The 14,718-nt window shown below is 51.7% G+C and overlaps 7 protein-coding genes across 7 annotated transcripts; 4 read left to right on the top strand and 3 right to left on the bottom strand.

The window, feature by feature from the left end:
• Positions 1-805: 805 nt before the first annotated feature.
• On the top strand, positions 806-1,743 carry AYO20_01559 (hypothetical protein; the record flags this gene model as incomplete). Its single annotated transcript, XM_022639865.1, has 2 exons — positions 806-1,240; positions 1,393-1,743. 2 exons carry the CDS (start codon positions 806-808, stop codon positions 1,741-1,743), a joined length of 786 nt encoding a protein of 261 aa, XP_022504253.1.
• A 634-nt stretch (positions 1,744-2,377) lies between these two features.
• On the bottom strand, positions 2,378-4,792 carry AYO20_01558 (hypothetical protein; the record flags this gene model as incomplete). Its single annotated transcript, XM_022639864.1, has 3 exons — positions 2,378-4,078; positions 4,138-4,257; positions 4,682-4,792. The coding sequence occupies 3 exons, from the start codon at positions 4,790-4,792 to the stop codon at positions 2,378-2,380; spliced, it is 1,932 nt and encodes a 643-aa protein (XP_022504252.1).
• A 498-nt stretch (positions 4,793-5,290) lies between these two features.
• AYO20_01557 (hypothetical protein) lies at positions 5,291-6,182 on the top strand (the record flags this gene model as incomplete). The annotated part of the gene is made up of 2 exons (XM_022639863.1): positions 5,291-5,502; positions 5,651-6,182. 2 exons carry the CDS (start codon positions 5,291-5,293, stop codon positions 6,180-6,182), a joined length of 744 nt encoding a protein of 247 aa, XP_022504251.1.
• Positions 6,183-6,342: 160 nt separating this feature from the next.
• On the bottom strand, positions 6,343-7,856 carry AYO20_01556 (hypothetical protein; the record flags this gene model as incomplete). Its single annotated transcript, XM_022639862.1, has 3 exons — positions 6,343-6,381; positions 6,437-7,230; positions 7,283-7,856. 3 exons carry the CDS (start codon positions 7,854-7,856, stop codon positions 6,343-6,345), a joined length of 1,407 nt encoding a protein of 468 aa, XP_022504250.1.
• Positions 7,857-8,636: 780 nt separating this feature from the next.
• Positions 8,637-11,102, top strand: AYO20_01555 (hypothetical protein; the record flags this gene model as incomplete). The annotated part of the gene is made up of 1 exon (XM_022639861.1): positions 8,637-11,102. One exon carries the CDS (start codon positions 8,637-8,639, stop codon positions 11,100-11,102), a length of 2,466 nt encoding a protein of 821 aa, XP_022504249.1.
• A 714-nt stretch (positions 11,103-11,816) lies between these two features.
• Positions 11,817-13,295, bottom strand: AYO20_01554 (hypothetical protein; the record flags this gene model as incomplete). The annotated part of the gene is made up of 1 exon (XM_022639860.1): positions 11,817-13,295. One exon carries the CDS (start codon positions 13,293-13,295, stop codon positions 11,817-11,819), a length of 1,479 nt encoding a protein of 492 aa, XP_022504248.1.
• Positions 13,296-14,094: 799 nt separating this feature from the next.
• Positions 14,095-14,595, top strand: AYO20_01553 (hypothetical protein; the record flags this gene model as incomplete). The annotated part of the gene is made up of 1 exon (XM_022639859.1): positions 14,095-14,595. One exon carries the CDS (start codon positions 14,095-14,097, stop codon positions 14,593-14,595), a length of 501 nt encoding a protein of 166 aa, XP_022504247.1.
• Between the last annotated feature and the right edge of the window lie 123 nt (positions 14,596-14,718).

Below are 14,718 nucleotides of genomic sequence, written 5' to 3'. Positions count from 1 at the left end.
GAACGGGTATTTCATCGAAGGCTTAGACACGTTCAACCGCCTCCATGTCCGGCTTGCATTCCCTGGCAATGGAGCACCGAAAACATTTGCGTGACGTCCAGATACAACATCGCGAGAAGTGATTTCCAATCAACCAGCAACAAGCATCTCAGTCACAAAATACATACATGCTCTCTGAATACATAACCGCGGCTACATATGACACCTTGGCCACGTAGGGCCGAGGCAGCAAGTAAATTCACCTCTATCGTTCGTTTCCTATGATGGATCAGCAGAGATCGACAAAGTGGTTTGGGGGCCGTCACTTCCAATTCTTTGCGAGATACCCCTCTCATTAACCAGAGCCAAGCCTGCAAGGCTAGACGCGCCGTGTCACACTGACAGAGTCCTGTCACACGCAAGGGTACCTATACATGTCGAGCCAAGCGTATGACAAAGTCACCAAAGGGGGCTAACTCAGACACTTGCGGTCTATACTTGGTAGATTCTCGGTCGATAGAAACTTGCTAGAGCGGACGAACACACGGCGGACCACGAGTGGAAGCGACACTTGTCTGAACCATCTCATCGCAATGTGAAGGGTGTTACAAATATCCTGGGCTGTGGTATCCGTCTCTATAAAAGGCCTTCGGGGCAGTCGCTGACGCAACAACACTCTTGGTTCGTTTGCAAGTACAACAAGCACAGAACAGACTCCCTGGTCTACCTACATACCATTATTGCATCAAACATCCCACACAAAGCGACAAGCAGACAAGTCATAGCTCACCCCGTTTCTTTTTCGTTTTCCTTTTTTGACAGAAAAATGGCTCACTCTTACCCTTCCATCGTCATCATCCCAGGGTCCTTCTCCCCAGCGTCCATGTACTACGGAGTCGTCGACGAGATCCAAACGCTGACCGATGGCTCCTCCGACTCGGTCTTCGTCAACAACCTCCCGTCGGCAAGTCGCAATCCCCCAGAAGAGCCCGCAACCCTCGAAGACGACGCGACCTTCTTCCGAGGCATCTTCGAGAAACTGGCGGACCAGGGGAAAGACATCGTGGTCGTGGCACATTCCTACGGCGGAGTCGTGGGGACGGAATCTCTCAGTGGTGTGGGCAAAGTCGAGCGACAAGAGCGCGGACAACCAGGGGGTGTCGTCAGGATCGTCTATCTCTCCGCCCATGTCCCTGAGGCAGGTCGCTCCTTGACAGAGCTTGTGGGAGGAGCGCCGGCCGAAATGGTCGAGACTGGAAAGGTAAGTCAATCACGAAGTCAGTGATTGAAAGATGCATGGTGGCGGTCGATTCGACCCGATCGAACCGGAGAGACCTCCTTCAACTTTTCTCCCTACGCAAAAAGAGAATTTACTAACCAGGGGAAACCCATGGTGTTCCTTGGTCGTTGTAGGACGGGTTCCTGAGACTCGTGGGCGTCGAGACCATCGCCAAAGCCACCTTCCCGGACCTCGACTTCGACAAGGCCGTCGCCGTCGTCAAGACCATGTCCCGCCACTCGGCCCTCAGCTTCGCCAGCAAGGTCACCTACCCGGGCTACAAGCACGTGCCCGTCTCCTTTATCATGTGCGCCAACGACATGATCGTCCCGCCGGACCTGCAGCGGGGTTATATCGACATGATCCAGCGCGAGAGCGGGAGGGACGTCGACGTCCACACGCTCGACACAGGTCACTGCCCCAACACGACGGCCCCGGATCAGTTGGCGAAGCTGATTGTCGACATTGCGGCAGCTTCGTCGTGAAAAAGGAGAAACAAAAGGGTCGACCCGTTTGGTGACTTGTACGGGAGAAAGGGGCAACTCTTCGGAGCGACGCACACAGGGACGATTGACAAACGGGTTCTCCGAAGGTATGTAGAGCAATCGAAAGCTCCTGGAACCAGTCAAAGTCGTGCATGGCTACTGGTCGGACTACGTACTATCAGGCAGTTCGGTACCCAGACCGTGTGGATAGGTCTCAATGTATCTCGTACCGATGACCTACCTGTTCACTTTCGGAGCGTGATCCTATCACATATCCTGAGTAGTATAAGGAAAAAGTGGAATCTGCTTAGGAGTAATTTCATACAATCGACTATTTCGTCTTCTCCCATCCCGAGATTCGGGCTCACTCACAAGTGACCATGACCATATCCTTGGATTATAACCCGTGAGGTGAATGACCGCAGGGCGGAAATCTCCAATGTCCCCCTATACCATACCCCTTCAATGCAACGACGCCGTACCTCCCAACTGTATTATACATATTGTGAAAGATCCGAGACACACAAAAGAAAATTGTGCGATCCACACCAGACATAATCATATCAGGTGTCGGAGATCACAGCTGAATATCCTTGATAATGGACTCTTCCAAAACGTGAGCGCCTGGCAGTTGCTACTCATTCGTATCTTTTGTGACAATAGTCGATCGTCCAGTCTCCAAACTCAGTCTCGGACTGCAATCAATAACGCTGCTCGCTGGTGTGTCATCCGTGTTGCTGGGTGTGTATCGAAAGTCTTCGACAACGACAATTTCTCCTTCGAGCTCTTCTTCATATCGAGGTGGGGGTGTCACGTAAGATGGGGCGATGTCGGAAAGTCCGCTGCTCCCGATGCCAGCATCGAGTTCCGCAGGTTCGAACCCTTCCCGATCACGATGGCCACGATACCCCGATCTTGCTCGGCCTTCTTCAGCATAAAATAGATCTCTGACGAAATCGGATGCATTTCGAAGCGTACGGATTTCCTTCTGCAATCCGCCGTCCTCTTCTTCTGTAACGGCTTCTTGATCAAGGAGCATCTCGCGCTTCTCCTCGTAGTCGCTGGTGTCCTGGTTTAGGAAGCTTTTCCACCAAGTCCTCCATCTATGTTTGCACGCAGCTTTGCGGTAAAGTCTCTTGGTTCGACGCTCTTCCCATCGGGCTGCGCGCTCAGCCCGTCGTCGAGGATCCCGGAACAGGACTATGGCACGGATGACCAAGCCGGCCAGTATAACAAGTAGAACGAGAAGAAGGATCGCCAATCCAATGCGGTATTCCAGGAGGCGCCGTTCTGCAGGCGCAAAAGATGGGAAGTGTGGTGGTGGTCCGTGAGGGTGGCCATGAGGGCCGAAGCCGCCAGGCGGACCATGATGTCCCCCAGGGAAAGGGAACCCTGGAGGCGGACCATGAGGTGGTCGAAATGGAGGATGATCTCCACCCATGAATGGAAAATGGGGCCGATGGTCATTTTGTTCATTTGGAGGGGAAGTCGGTTCTGGTGCAGGAGTTGGTGAAGGGGTGGTAACTGGAGCCGCCGCCGGCGTCTGAGACACTTGTGCAGATTCGTCGCCTTCGACCGCAGCAGACACTTCTTCTGCTTCGCCTTCATGTAGACTGTCGCCGACCGCAAGGTTATCTTGGTCATCCGCAGAACAGGGTGATTGTGCATCGCCATCTTGACAACCACCATGTCGATTGCTGTGGTGCGAAAAGTGAGAACTGATGAGTTTGGCAATGGTTGGGGCTTCACTCATGGCGGTGTTCCACAAGCATTTCATGCTTGAGCAAGCTTTAAACTCTTGCTTGAGGAGAGAAATAATCTTTGTCTCCGTTGCGCGTATTTGTTCGTGAAGTGTACCCATTTCACTGATCAACTCTTCGAGCTGGGAATACTCGGCCTGTAATGAGGTGTCAGAGGACGAGGCAAGGTTCGAGGCATTGGGAGTGATAGAAAGTCTTCGATCCTCTGATAGGAGCCAATCATCACAGAGGCTTTCTGATATGCGAGCAACGGGTTTGTCTTGAAGACGTAAGACAGAAGGTTGCCCTTTTTGCTTGAAGGAGGTGGCAAATCCAGAAGTGTCTTTGAAGGGATGATTTCCGACGATGCTCTCAAATCGAACGGAAATTATCGAGGCTTCGCCCTTCAGACAGGTCGACTCCCAAGAAGCATTGACCTCGCGCTCGGCTAAGCCATCTGAAGACTTTGAAATGAAGGAAATCTGACCATTGGCAACATCATTGCCAGCTCTCAACGGAATGAGAGAATGTCCATTCAAGCGTGGGGGAGTATCAGAGCACTCCTCTTCCGCAGAGTCGATCTCGAGGGTCAGCTCCTGTGAACACCAAGGTCAATAACTACAGCCAACGACGGGACCGAGACCATCCGACGTACCACTCCATCCTTTGCATCGTCGAAACATTCGTGACAGGGAGCGTAGAAGTGTATGGATAGATGACCAGGGTCTATTGGCTGGTCAGCTAACAGCCGGATCGTGAGAGTGATGTCCACTACCTGTTGTACCAGCAACAGTCGTTATGTCCTTTGGAGATGCACCAAACAACGAAGCAGGAAACGCAGATGCCGACGCCAGCACAGAAAACAGAGTAGCCCCGCGAAAGAATGAAGACCTCATCTTCAGCCCAGAGATTGAAACAGGGCAACAGACGATTCGAATGAGTGGGACTATACCCGGGAATCAAACACTCGTGGTCCAGTTGTACAAAGTCTTGTTCAAATTGTATGGCATTCCCCACTAGAAAATGGGAGCAAACAGCTCACTTTTTGCCTCACAACTCCATATTCAGATGCCTGAAGTGTATGGCGGATGAGGATCAAGAATCGAAGACGAAAAGAGCGGATTGTGGGCGTGAATACAGGATAGACTGGCAATGTTTCGTTTTTTTGGCTGGAGCCTGAGCCTGAGGTTGGGCCTGACGAAAGAGTAGAAGTAGAAGAAGAGGGTGCGGATGGCGCCAGACGCCACTTGAGCGTTTTGAGGTTTGGCTGCTCCATCGGAGACGGGCACGGTGCACAGCCCCGACGACATCTCGGCCACGTCGACCCTCCGGCTCCGAGTCTGACCTGACGCGTGGGATTAGGGGGAGACATGGGTTCACAATGCTGGGGGGCCAGTAAAACTAGGCGTCGTCGTGCTCGAGGCTGTGGCCTTTGGTGTCGGCTTTTGTAGTCTGTAACGTCGTCCTATCGAGTGCTGGGTGGATTTCTACAACTGCTTGTGATAATCTGGGCAACTGTTCCTGCAATTGACAACCTACCTCTCACGTGCCCTCTCACGTGACGGTTACGCTTATGTAAACCATGACGCCAAGAATCAGAGTCATGGTTCCAGGTTCTTCCTGTTGCTGCCAATGAGGCGTAAATAATCCATCACCGCGTTGACCACCCACTAATAACCCCCAAGAACCACGGCCACCGTCGCGCGCGTCTTACAGCCGATCTCGAAAAGCGCCATATCGCAAAACATCTGGGCGCAAGTTGAAAACGGATCAAAGGAGAATTCAGTCCGGCGGAACTCGTGACAACAATGCTCCCCCTCGGCCTCCTGACGGCAGCACAAGGCCATCCCATGCTAGTGGAACTGAAGAACGGCGAAACTCTCAATGGCCATCTAGTAAACTGCGACACGTGGATGAATCTGACGCTCAAGGAAGTCGTGCAGACGAGTCCGGAAGGAGACAGATTCTGGAGACTCCCAGAATGTTATGTGAGGGGAAATAATGTGCGTCTTGATTTGCCGTTTGTGCGACTGTCGCAATGTGTCTTGCTATGCTCTATCCGAGGGGTTGCATGCCCCAGTTGTAGCTTGAGCTCTGCGCCCGCTCTCCCTGACCATCGAGAGGTGCTTTGTGGATGTCATGTTCCGTCAACTGACTATTCAACGTAGATCAAATATCTCCGAGTTCCAGAAGAAGTCATCGAATTCGCGAGAGAACAACAGCAGCAACAACAGCAACAACATCAGCAGGGTGGTGGACAGCGTGGTAGTCGGGGTGGGCAAGCTGGTCACGGTACCGGTGGAAGGGGAGGAGGCGATCGTGGACGAGGGGGCGGTGGACAGGGAAGGGGTGGCGGAAGAGGGCACGGTCGTGGGAGAGGGGGAGGAAGAGGGCAGGGTTGAGGTGAATTCGCTTTTTGGCGTGCTATATTGCGCGTGTCTCTATGGGATATGCATCGTGACGATCACCCCCCCGATGCTCAAAGATACCGAATCGTCAACACACATTAACAGCACTTCACACTTTTACATCAAGATCCGGACCTCGTCCAATTCAGACCTTTCCCGGCACTCTGCAAATCAATGCCCAATCGGCCAGCGAGAAGATAGAACAAGTTTTATCTGGCCTGCGATCGACATGCAGACCCAAAGCCATCATAATCTCCCATCAAAAATGGAGACATCAATGCAAAAATTTTGAGGCCCCGTCATTTCCGACACACGCACACATACACAAACCAGGGCCCGGACTCCACCGCTATGCTTAGTCCAGATACAATGGCTTGCGACGCTCTCGGCAGTTTTCAGGGTTCACGATGGAAAGAATTGAAAAGAAACCATATCTTGTCGCTCCGTCATCTTCATCTCTTAGGAAGAGCCAGGTCCAAGCATTGTCCAACCTAGAGACGATTGTGTCAGTCAAGCGAGCCAGGAGACTAGACGTTTATAACTTACCTTGTCCGAGATAATGCCCTGGCCGTGTAAGTACCACCCCAGTCTCCTCACTAGTTCCACCTGCTCTTCGGGGGTGAGGCCCATAATGGCGGTCTCGAGGACACCGCCCACTGACGTCTTATACACAGCAATGAAGCTCTGGTAGTACATGTAGGCAAACAAACCCATGATGAATTGACAGTCCATGCGATCAGTCATACCTCCGTGACCCGGGATACTGTCGCCAAAATCTTTGATCTTGAGGGTTCGCTTCAGTCCCGAGGCGAAGAAGCCTCCAAAGGGAGCGATCAGCGAAGCGAATGATGCAAAGACAAGAATATGGAACTGTATAGGGGCGATCCAGAATGTGTAGTCGAAGCCAGTCCAGTCTTTGATGTTGTACGGGTAGGCTTTGAAAACCGGATTGGGGTCGCATTCGAGACCAGTAAAGATATTTGCACCGAGATCGTTGACGGGACAAATGAAATATTTGTAGCGCATCAGGATGTTGGTGAGCGCAAAGCCGAAGAAGATTGTGCAGATCCAAGCTCCGACAAATCCCTCGACAGTTTTCTTAGGTGAGAGGCTGATAAGTTGGGTACGGCCAAAGGTGATGCCGCAGATGTATGCAAAGATATCGTTCGTAATGACCAACGACGCGGGAAGGAAGAACCATATCATGCCTTCAAAGACGTTATTCATCATGAAGTGTGCTTGGACGACAATCAGATAGAGTGCCATATGAGTCCAGGCGAACTGGGCGAACTGAAACCGGTAATAGTTTTTCCGCAGCGAGGCGACAAAGGACATGAATCCTATCAAAGGGTAAGCATTGGAACACGGGACCACCAGACCTTCGACACATACCGAATATATACATCATGAAGCTGATGAACCTATGATGGGTCGCAAAAGGCAGCAAGACTTTATCCACCAACAGGATGTGCTTGAAGTAATAGATGACGCTTTCGCCGTACAGGAAGTACATGGTGATAGCCAAGAAGTACCAGTTCAAAGAGGTTGTCAAAGGGAGATTCTTCTGCTTGGTCGGAACTTGCGCGATAGCGATCACCTCCTTGAAGGAAACGATCTGGACAGCAGTAATGACCATTAGGACATAGACGTGACCCGCAAACATTGCGCCGAAAAAACCACCTATCATCGCCAGTGTCCATATTGTCCGTGTTATAAAAGTCTGCTTCTTTTTCTCGTACTCGGACGCTTGATCTGGCTTTTCGCCCTTCACAGCATTTCCATTAGTGCTGCCGTTGTGGTGATCTCTCTGAGGGCTCGGGGGTTCAGAGGCAGAGTCGCTAGTAGCGGAAGAGCTTTGTCGACGGTGGTGGTTTCCATTACCATTGCCGTTGCCGTTGCCGTTGCCGTTGCCATTGCCATTGCTGTTCGACCGGTGCTGGAACTTGACGCCCTTTTGCCGGGGCATAGCTCCTTGTGCGCGGCGTGGAAGAGCCGCAAGAAGAATGCTGTGCCTTCTGCGTCAGGGGTGTGCGCTGGTTGAAGATGAAAGTCGCAGGATGGGAAGGAGAGGGGATGCCTCGCTTGACACGTGCTGATGGCTGGCTGCCTGAGACGGGCTTTTCAGGAGCAACACTCTGTAGTCGTAGGTGGAGGTCTTGATCTTATCCTTGTTTGTGCATGGATAGGCGTCTCTGCTAGATCAGTAGTAAGCAAAGGATGCGCCGACGGTGAGTGACAGATCAGTATGTACTGTCGGACAGTAAATGAAAGATGATCTCAAATCAACCAAGTTGGGACCGGGTCGGGCCCCCAAAAAGTAATTGGAACAGGCAAACAGGGTAATAGGGTAGGCCAGCTTATTCCTTGGAGTTAGATTTGCGTCATACAGCGAAACCCCCGCCTGCAGCCACTGCCCCAAGGACCCTTGAGTCTAGGCATTACGACCTGAGAAATGATGCTCGGAGCTGCGATCGTTCCGGGCGCTTGTCACTGGCTGGTGATGCTCACTAGGCTCATCCGCACCCGCTAATGCACCCTTCACAACTTCGCCCTTCGCTAACACCGAAAAAACCACTGGACACACTCGTCTCTAACAATACCCCTCGCTATCGCGTCGAATCCGCGTCTTTGGTCGAAGCGTGTGTGCCTCTACACAACTGCCAGGCACAACAAGAGCCTCGACACGTGAACTTATGCCATTTGTGTCACTCCCTGGTTCCATTGCGGTCCTCAATGGAGGTCAAACATGAGTGGCATGGACGACAACGAAGACGAGACCGATCTTTTCGACGACGATGATTTCGACAATCTATCGGAGTCCGCTTTACAGCAACTAGAATACCATGCCATCCTATCGACCCAAAGAGCGCAAGCATCCAAACATGTCCCTCTCACTGCGCACCAGTCCACAAATTTGCCGCAGTCGAAGATTCAACCTCTTGCACAATCCAATGCTCGGTTCCCGCGTGCGCATCCAGCTATTCAGAGATATTCGACGGAGGACGATGATAGCTTTGAGCTGGTTGGAGAAGAGGGTGTGCCCACCCCAGTAGAAGATCAAGATTCTTATCCTATACGTCGAAATCAACTCAGCGACGCCGCTCAGAGAGCACAATTCCGCCAACAACGGTATGGTCAAACCCATGGTGCTGTCCCCCGTCCTCCGGACGACGAGGCGGACTATGGACGTCAGAGAGTTTCATTCGACGCAGCTTCAGCACATGGTCTCCATCATGGGGCTGCAACAAGACTGGACGAAATGTCGTTGGACACTCCGCCGCGACAAGCCGGCACGGCTGCTCGTGATACTTCCCACAACCGTGTCGACGAACTACTCCGAGAGCGGGAGGAACTTGCTCGGGAGTTACAAGCTGTCAGAGACACGGTCTCTATGCAAAAGGGGGAGATTTCCATCATTCGAGCGAACTTTGAGAAAGAAAGCAAAGTCTACGACCGACAAATCGGCGCTCTGAAAAAGTCAATGGAAGAAGAATCTGCAAAACATACTGCTGCCCTCAACGCTTTGGCAGAAAAGAATCATAATATTACCACTCAATTCCAGTTCCTCAAGCAAGAACACAATCAAGGCCTCCAGGAGACCAAGACCCTCAGACAACGTTTAAAGGATAAACAGGCGGAGAGGGATGCAGACCTTACGACAACTCCCAAGCGCGGCGTCGCGAGCTCTCTCAGGGACGGTTTCAACGATGATGATATTATGCTCATGTCGCCTTCGAAATCTGCGGGACGTTCCAAGCCGCCGACACCAACGGCAGCAGGCAAGCGAAAGAGAAAACCTGACCGGCCAAGCCCTGTGAAGCCGCTTGTTTTGAGGCCTAGCAACACTGCGAGTCAAAATGAGATGCCGCCTCCGCCGCAACCGTTGCAACCAATAGAGCCCATTATCCCCATTGTGCGAAAAGACAAACAAGCGGAACACAACCTCATGTTCCTGCAATCTATCATCGAGTATCGCCTCACCAGCTCTAAGGAGCCAGTCTTCGAGGCTTTGCTCAAATTCGCCTTTCCTTCGAACCCGTCCAAAACATTCTCAGGACTTTTATGGGAGGGTATTGCTCAGCTCGGGGGGAAACGCTTCCCCGCCGACTTGCTTCAACTCTTGCTAGATATGTGGTCCAAGTCATTGAAAGAACAATACTACAGTCCGATTGCCACCTTGCGAGAGATAGCAAACCAGATCATCGATCTCGATATGCTGCTTATCGACTCGGGCATTATTACTGCCATAATCCCAGTCCTGAAGTCCACCATTACGATCAATGCCGAGAAACGCTTTCAACACTCACCAGTGAATCACACGACATATGGTAAGATCCGCCAGACGCCTCAATCGGTTCTAAACCCTGAGGTTGATGGGACGAGCTGCTTGGAGCTCATGCTCACAGTCGCCTACGCTGTGTCAGACGATCCAGAACTGATTGCTCTTTTGTGGCGTCTTGTGGACCACGAATTCATCCTGATGATGCTTAACGCCTGGCAGCCAATATCTGATATAGCACTCATGCTGCGACTACTTGCCACCAGCATCCTCCCTTCCACATTCGGCAGTATTTGTGTCGATGGCCCGCAATCAAAGGTCGAACACTGGTTGATGAGTCGAATCTGTTCTCTCCTTAGAGAAACGCCCAATGTCGATGAAGGTGTTGTTAAGTACACGACCCAGGATTTCTGCCAACTACGGATCGAAGCCATGGACCTCCTCATTAGAATCGGATTAACGTCGTCTCCACATCCGCATAATGATCCCTCTCATCACGGCAGCCTTCTTATCGCAAATGACACGAATGCCATTGCGCGCATTGTCCGCAGCTTGTACGACCAAGTCTCGGCGATGTACTCGCTCCATCCAACCACGCACACTTTGCACGCCTCTCTGATCAATAAAACCGTTTTTCTTCTCTATCACCTTTTGCAGCTCCACAGCTCCGCCATCCAACTGCCAGAAAAGCTGTCGGTAATCAATGGTGGGGTGCACAGACACCGGGTGGTGCTCACACGACTCGCTTTCTCTGAGGGGTTCGTGGTGGATAAATATATCAGCGACGAGACGGTCGCCATGGCCACGCAGATGTTGGAGGAGAGCGTGACGCCGGATGAAGCGGATGAGCTTTTGAAGTGCTTCCCAGGGTTCAATGGGAGGGGAGCCGTCAGAGACGAAGAGGAGCAGATGTCGCTGTGGATGGACACCTGACTTTATGTCCACCTATGTCTTTTAAATACCACCATGCGAGCTTGTCTGGTCCTGGATAGATACGGGCTGGATATGGATATGCTCCCAACGAGTACAAGTGTGTGAATTAACAATCAATAATTTCGCGATTCTCTCACTTTGAAGAATCCACCACGGCATCCGTCACTTCCTGTCCATGTCCTTTTTCTTCAACCCACCCGGTATTGTGACGATTCTTCTTTCGATCTATCTATCTACTTACCTATGTATCTACCTCGTACTTCCCGAGAATCGTCGTCGCCCCCTTTTTCCACTCAGAAATGTCGATCGATGCATTTCTATCTATCACTATTCGTTTTCGACCGCAGCTGAAAAGATGAGTCGAGTCGAGTCGAGTCGAGTTGAAGTGAAGTGAAGGTCCTGTGTGAGGAAAAGTGATTTCTAAAGTGTACTAAAAAGTGTGGAGGGACAGTTGACTTCATCGTCAATCAATCGTCAAGGGCGCCGCTGTAGCAGCAGCCGGGGTAAAGACTATTGATTACCTTTACATATATATACATTACATCTATATCTAACTTTTGTTCATGTCTGTCCAAATAAAAAAGGACTTTGTCCAACTGCATGCAAACTGGGTAACAGATCCGCTGTTACCCTCGGGGCCGTGCATTCCAGATCATTAAATCGTCATGTTCGAGCGACAAATTAGCGAAACTCCATCTTGTTTTGCCTCGGTGGCTACCGCTCTGTGGGGAGCTCGATTCGATACGGTAGTCCATTCGGAGCATCGTTGTCTTCCCCTTGCCCGGCAAGGCGGATAACGGAAAACCCGTTCCCGCTTCTATTGCTTCTCCTCGAAGTCCTGGAAGACTGCCTCGTCAGATCGTGACGTACAACAGACCCAGTGTTCGATTGTCCAGAGTCAGCTTTTGAGATATCAGAATGCAAGCTCATTCGTGACACCGCGGAAAACATCCTTGAGCTCGACCCTGTCGTTGAAGGACCTGGTCTCTGTCTTGACCGAGAACGTGAAGTTCGGCCAGGTTCGGCGCTAAAAGATTGCGAATTATCCGTGTCCTGATGGCTCTCAACATGTTGGTTGTCCGCTCCGGTACCCGATTCTGGCAATGTGTGGTCCTCGAGATGGTGGTGGTCTTGTTCAGTGGAAGTAAGGGAAGGGGCTGAATCTTCCGAGATACGGCGTGGCGGAAGTTTGTGGTGGCGTACGGAGCCGGAGGCTGAGTAGGTGGACGGAATGGATGAGGTTTCTGCTTGTTGACGAGAACGATAGAATGCCTCTCGATGGATTAAGCTGGAAGTTTCAAATTGAGAAGACTGGTCAGAGCCATCCTCGAGATCGAGCAGCTCAACATCAACCGGGTTCATATTGCGGAGTAACTCGGCAAACATGCGCATCAAACTTTGGAAATCTTCATCGCTTAACGGTTCGGAGGAAAACCGGGCGCGTTCGTATGCCGCGAGAAACGCCACCGTCAGAGAGTTATCCAGTACGACGCCAATATTGATAAGATACTGGAGGTAAGCTCTCATACCCATGTTTCCACTCCGGGCGAGCTGATCAATGACTCGCGGATCAGGCATTGGCGTGCCATCTGGATCAGGCTGGGCGTGCGGGTCGATGGGAGCAAGACTGACGGCTTTGGCTTCGATCAGGTCAATCAACTCATCCACGACGGTGCAATATTCGAGTCCTGGCAACTCCTGGGAAGCTGGTGATGACCAGCCAGGGTGCGCCACTTTCCCCCAACTCGGCTCAGCATCGTGGTCTGTATCGGGCTGCGTATTTGTTAAAGCGAGCATCCTCGTCCCGATATTAATGGTGTCATGTTCAATCCTCCGACTCCTCGGTCGGGCTTGATATGCAATCACCGCACTCTTCTCCAGACATTCCTGAATCAGCTTATGCACTCGTCGTCCCGGTAAGTCCTCCTTTTCAATGGGCATATATGTTTTCGGAATGTCCTTAAGCACCGAACGATTTGTGTACAGCCGCGAAGCATAGATCAGGATGGCCAATAGAGCGGTAACAACATAGTCGCCGGCGATGAGGAAGATGTCGATTAGACGCCGGCGCTTATAGGACTCATACAGCGTATCGGCGGGGGTGACAGCAACGACAACAATGAGAATTAGGAAGACGGCGGTGAACGAGGTGCTGTAGAAGACGCGGAAGATGACCTGGCGCGCTTGTGCCATCTCTGTGGTCGTGGTAGCGCAGGCGAGTGCGCTATGATCATGGTGCTTCTATTACGGACATGGATCCAGTAATCGTCTCATACTGAGGTAGAGAATAGGTGGTGATAGACGTGATGGTGGAATATACAGAGTGACTGCGTCTTTAAGACTGATGGGCTCCAAGCGAGGAGCGTGGACAACGGCTTCCCGGCTAAATACCGGCTTCGCATCAGACACTGACGAATGACGCCATCAACGCCATCGACTGATAACGACCAGGTTGCCCCAGGAAAGACTAAAGACCCTCGAGTGAGACGTGTTGCCACTGATCCTGCCTCTCGCAGCCTTGCTATATCATAGCCTGATCTTCAACATCGATGCCCATTCACACATAGGCAGACGAGGCAGCACCATTGAAATATAGCCGCGGCAACATTGTCTTGTTCTCATTTGCTCGGAGGAATGTATACTCCGTGAGCGGGATCAATTTGTCTGGAGCGGCCACTGCGGCCAATGAGCGGTGGAATTGGCTGCGACATACGCCTGATGGTCCAAATGTTTAGATGAAAAAAGTCGCCCGGTTTGGGAGAAAGCACTGATGGATGGTGCGGCTGACAAATCAACGTCTGATTAGGCGCAGTTTCAAGTCCTTGATGGAGCGGGAAATGCACAAGTGAGACCTACATATTTAAACACGTCGCAGCAACCGTCCGCAACTAGCCATATCAAGGGCGTACGAACACCTCCAGCCTCAGAACAGTCTCTCAAAAGGTCAGCGAAGCTAACTGGACACACCTCCCGCTCCCTGACTTCCAATACCATGGCGCCACTCAACCTCTACGATACCACCGTCGTGGCCATGATCCGCACGCTTCGCAACCTCTCCAGCCTCCTCAAGAAAGGAGAGGCCTTTGCCGATGCCAAAGGTATCCCCCACTCGGAGATCCTCGAAGCTCGCATAGCTCCGGACATGCACATGCTCCCCTTCCAAATCCAGACATGTTCCAATACCGCCAAATTCGTCGCCGTGCGCGTAGCTGGTGTGCAGAACGTGCCCTGGGAAGACAACGAGAAGACCTTTGACGAGTTGCAAGCTCGGATCACCAAGACGATTGACTTCCTTGAAGCGGTCAAGCGGGAGGATTTTGAGGGCAAGGAATCGGGTCACGAGATCGAGCTCCAGGGCAAGAAGCTTGATGGGCTAACGTACGTCAATGCATTCGCCGTGCCGAATTTCTACTTCCATGCTGTTACGGCCTATGATATCTTGAGGATGAAAGGAGTTGGCATTGGGAAGAAAGATTGGCTGGGCGTTAATTGAAGAGTTGAACTGGCGGAGAAAGTGGGCAGGCATGTGCTAGGCGCAGCTTGATGTTGCATGGTGTGAGGAATGGCTTTCTGCACCGGGCACAATTGAGATGTGGATTGGCTGTGCTGTCTCGGG

Source organism: Fonsecaea nubica, assembly GCF_001646965.1.
Source record: "Fonsecaea nubica strain CBS 269.64 chromosome Unknown Scaff6, whole genome shotgun sequence".
Lineage (NCBI taxonomy): Eukaryota > Fungi > Ascomycota > Eurotiomycetes > Chaetothyriales > Herpotrichiellaceae > Fonsecaea > Fonsecaea nubica.
This window is presented reverse-complemented; position numbering and strand designations above follow the sequence as displayed.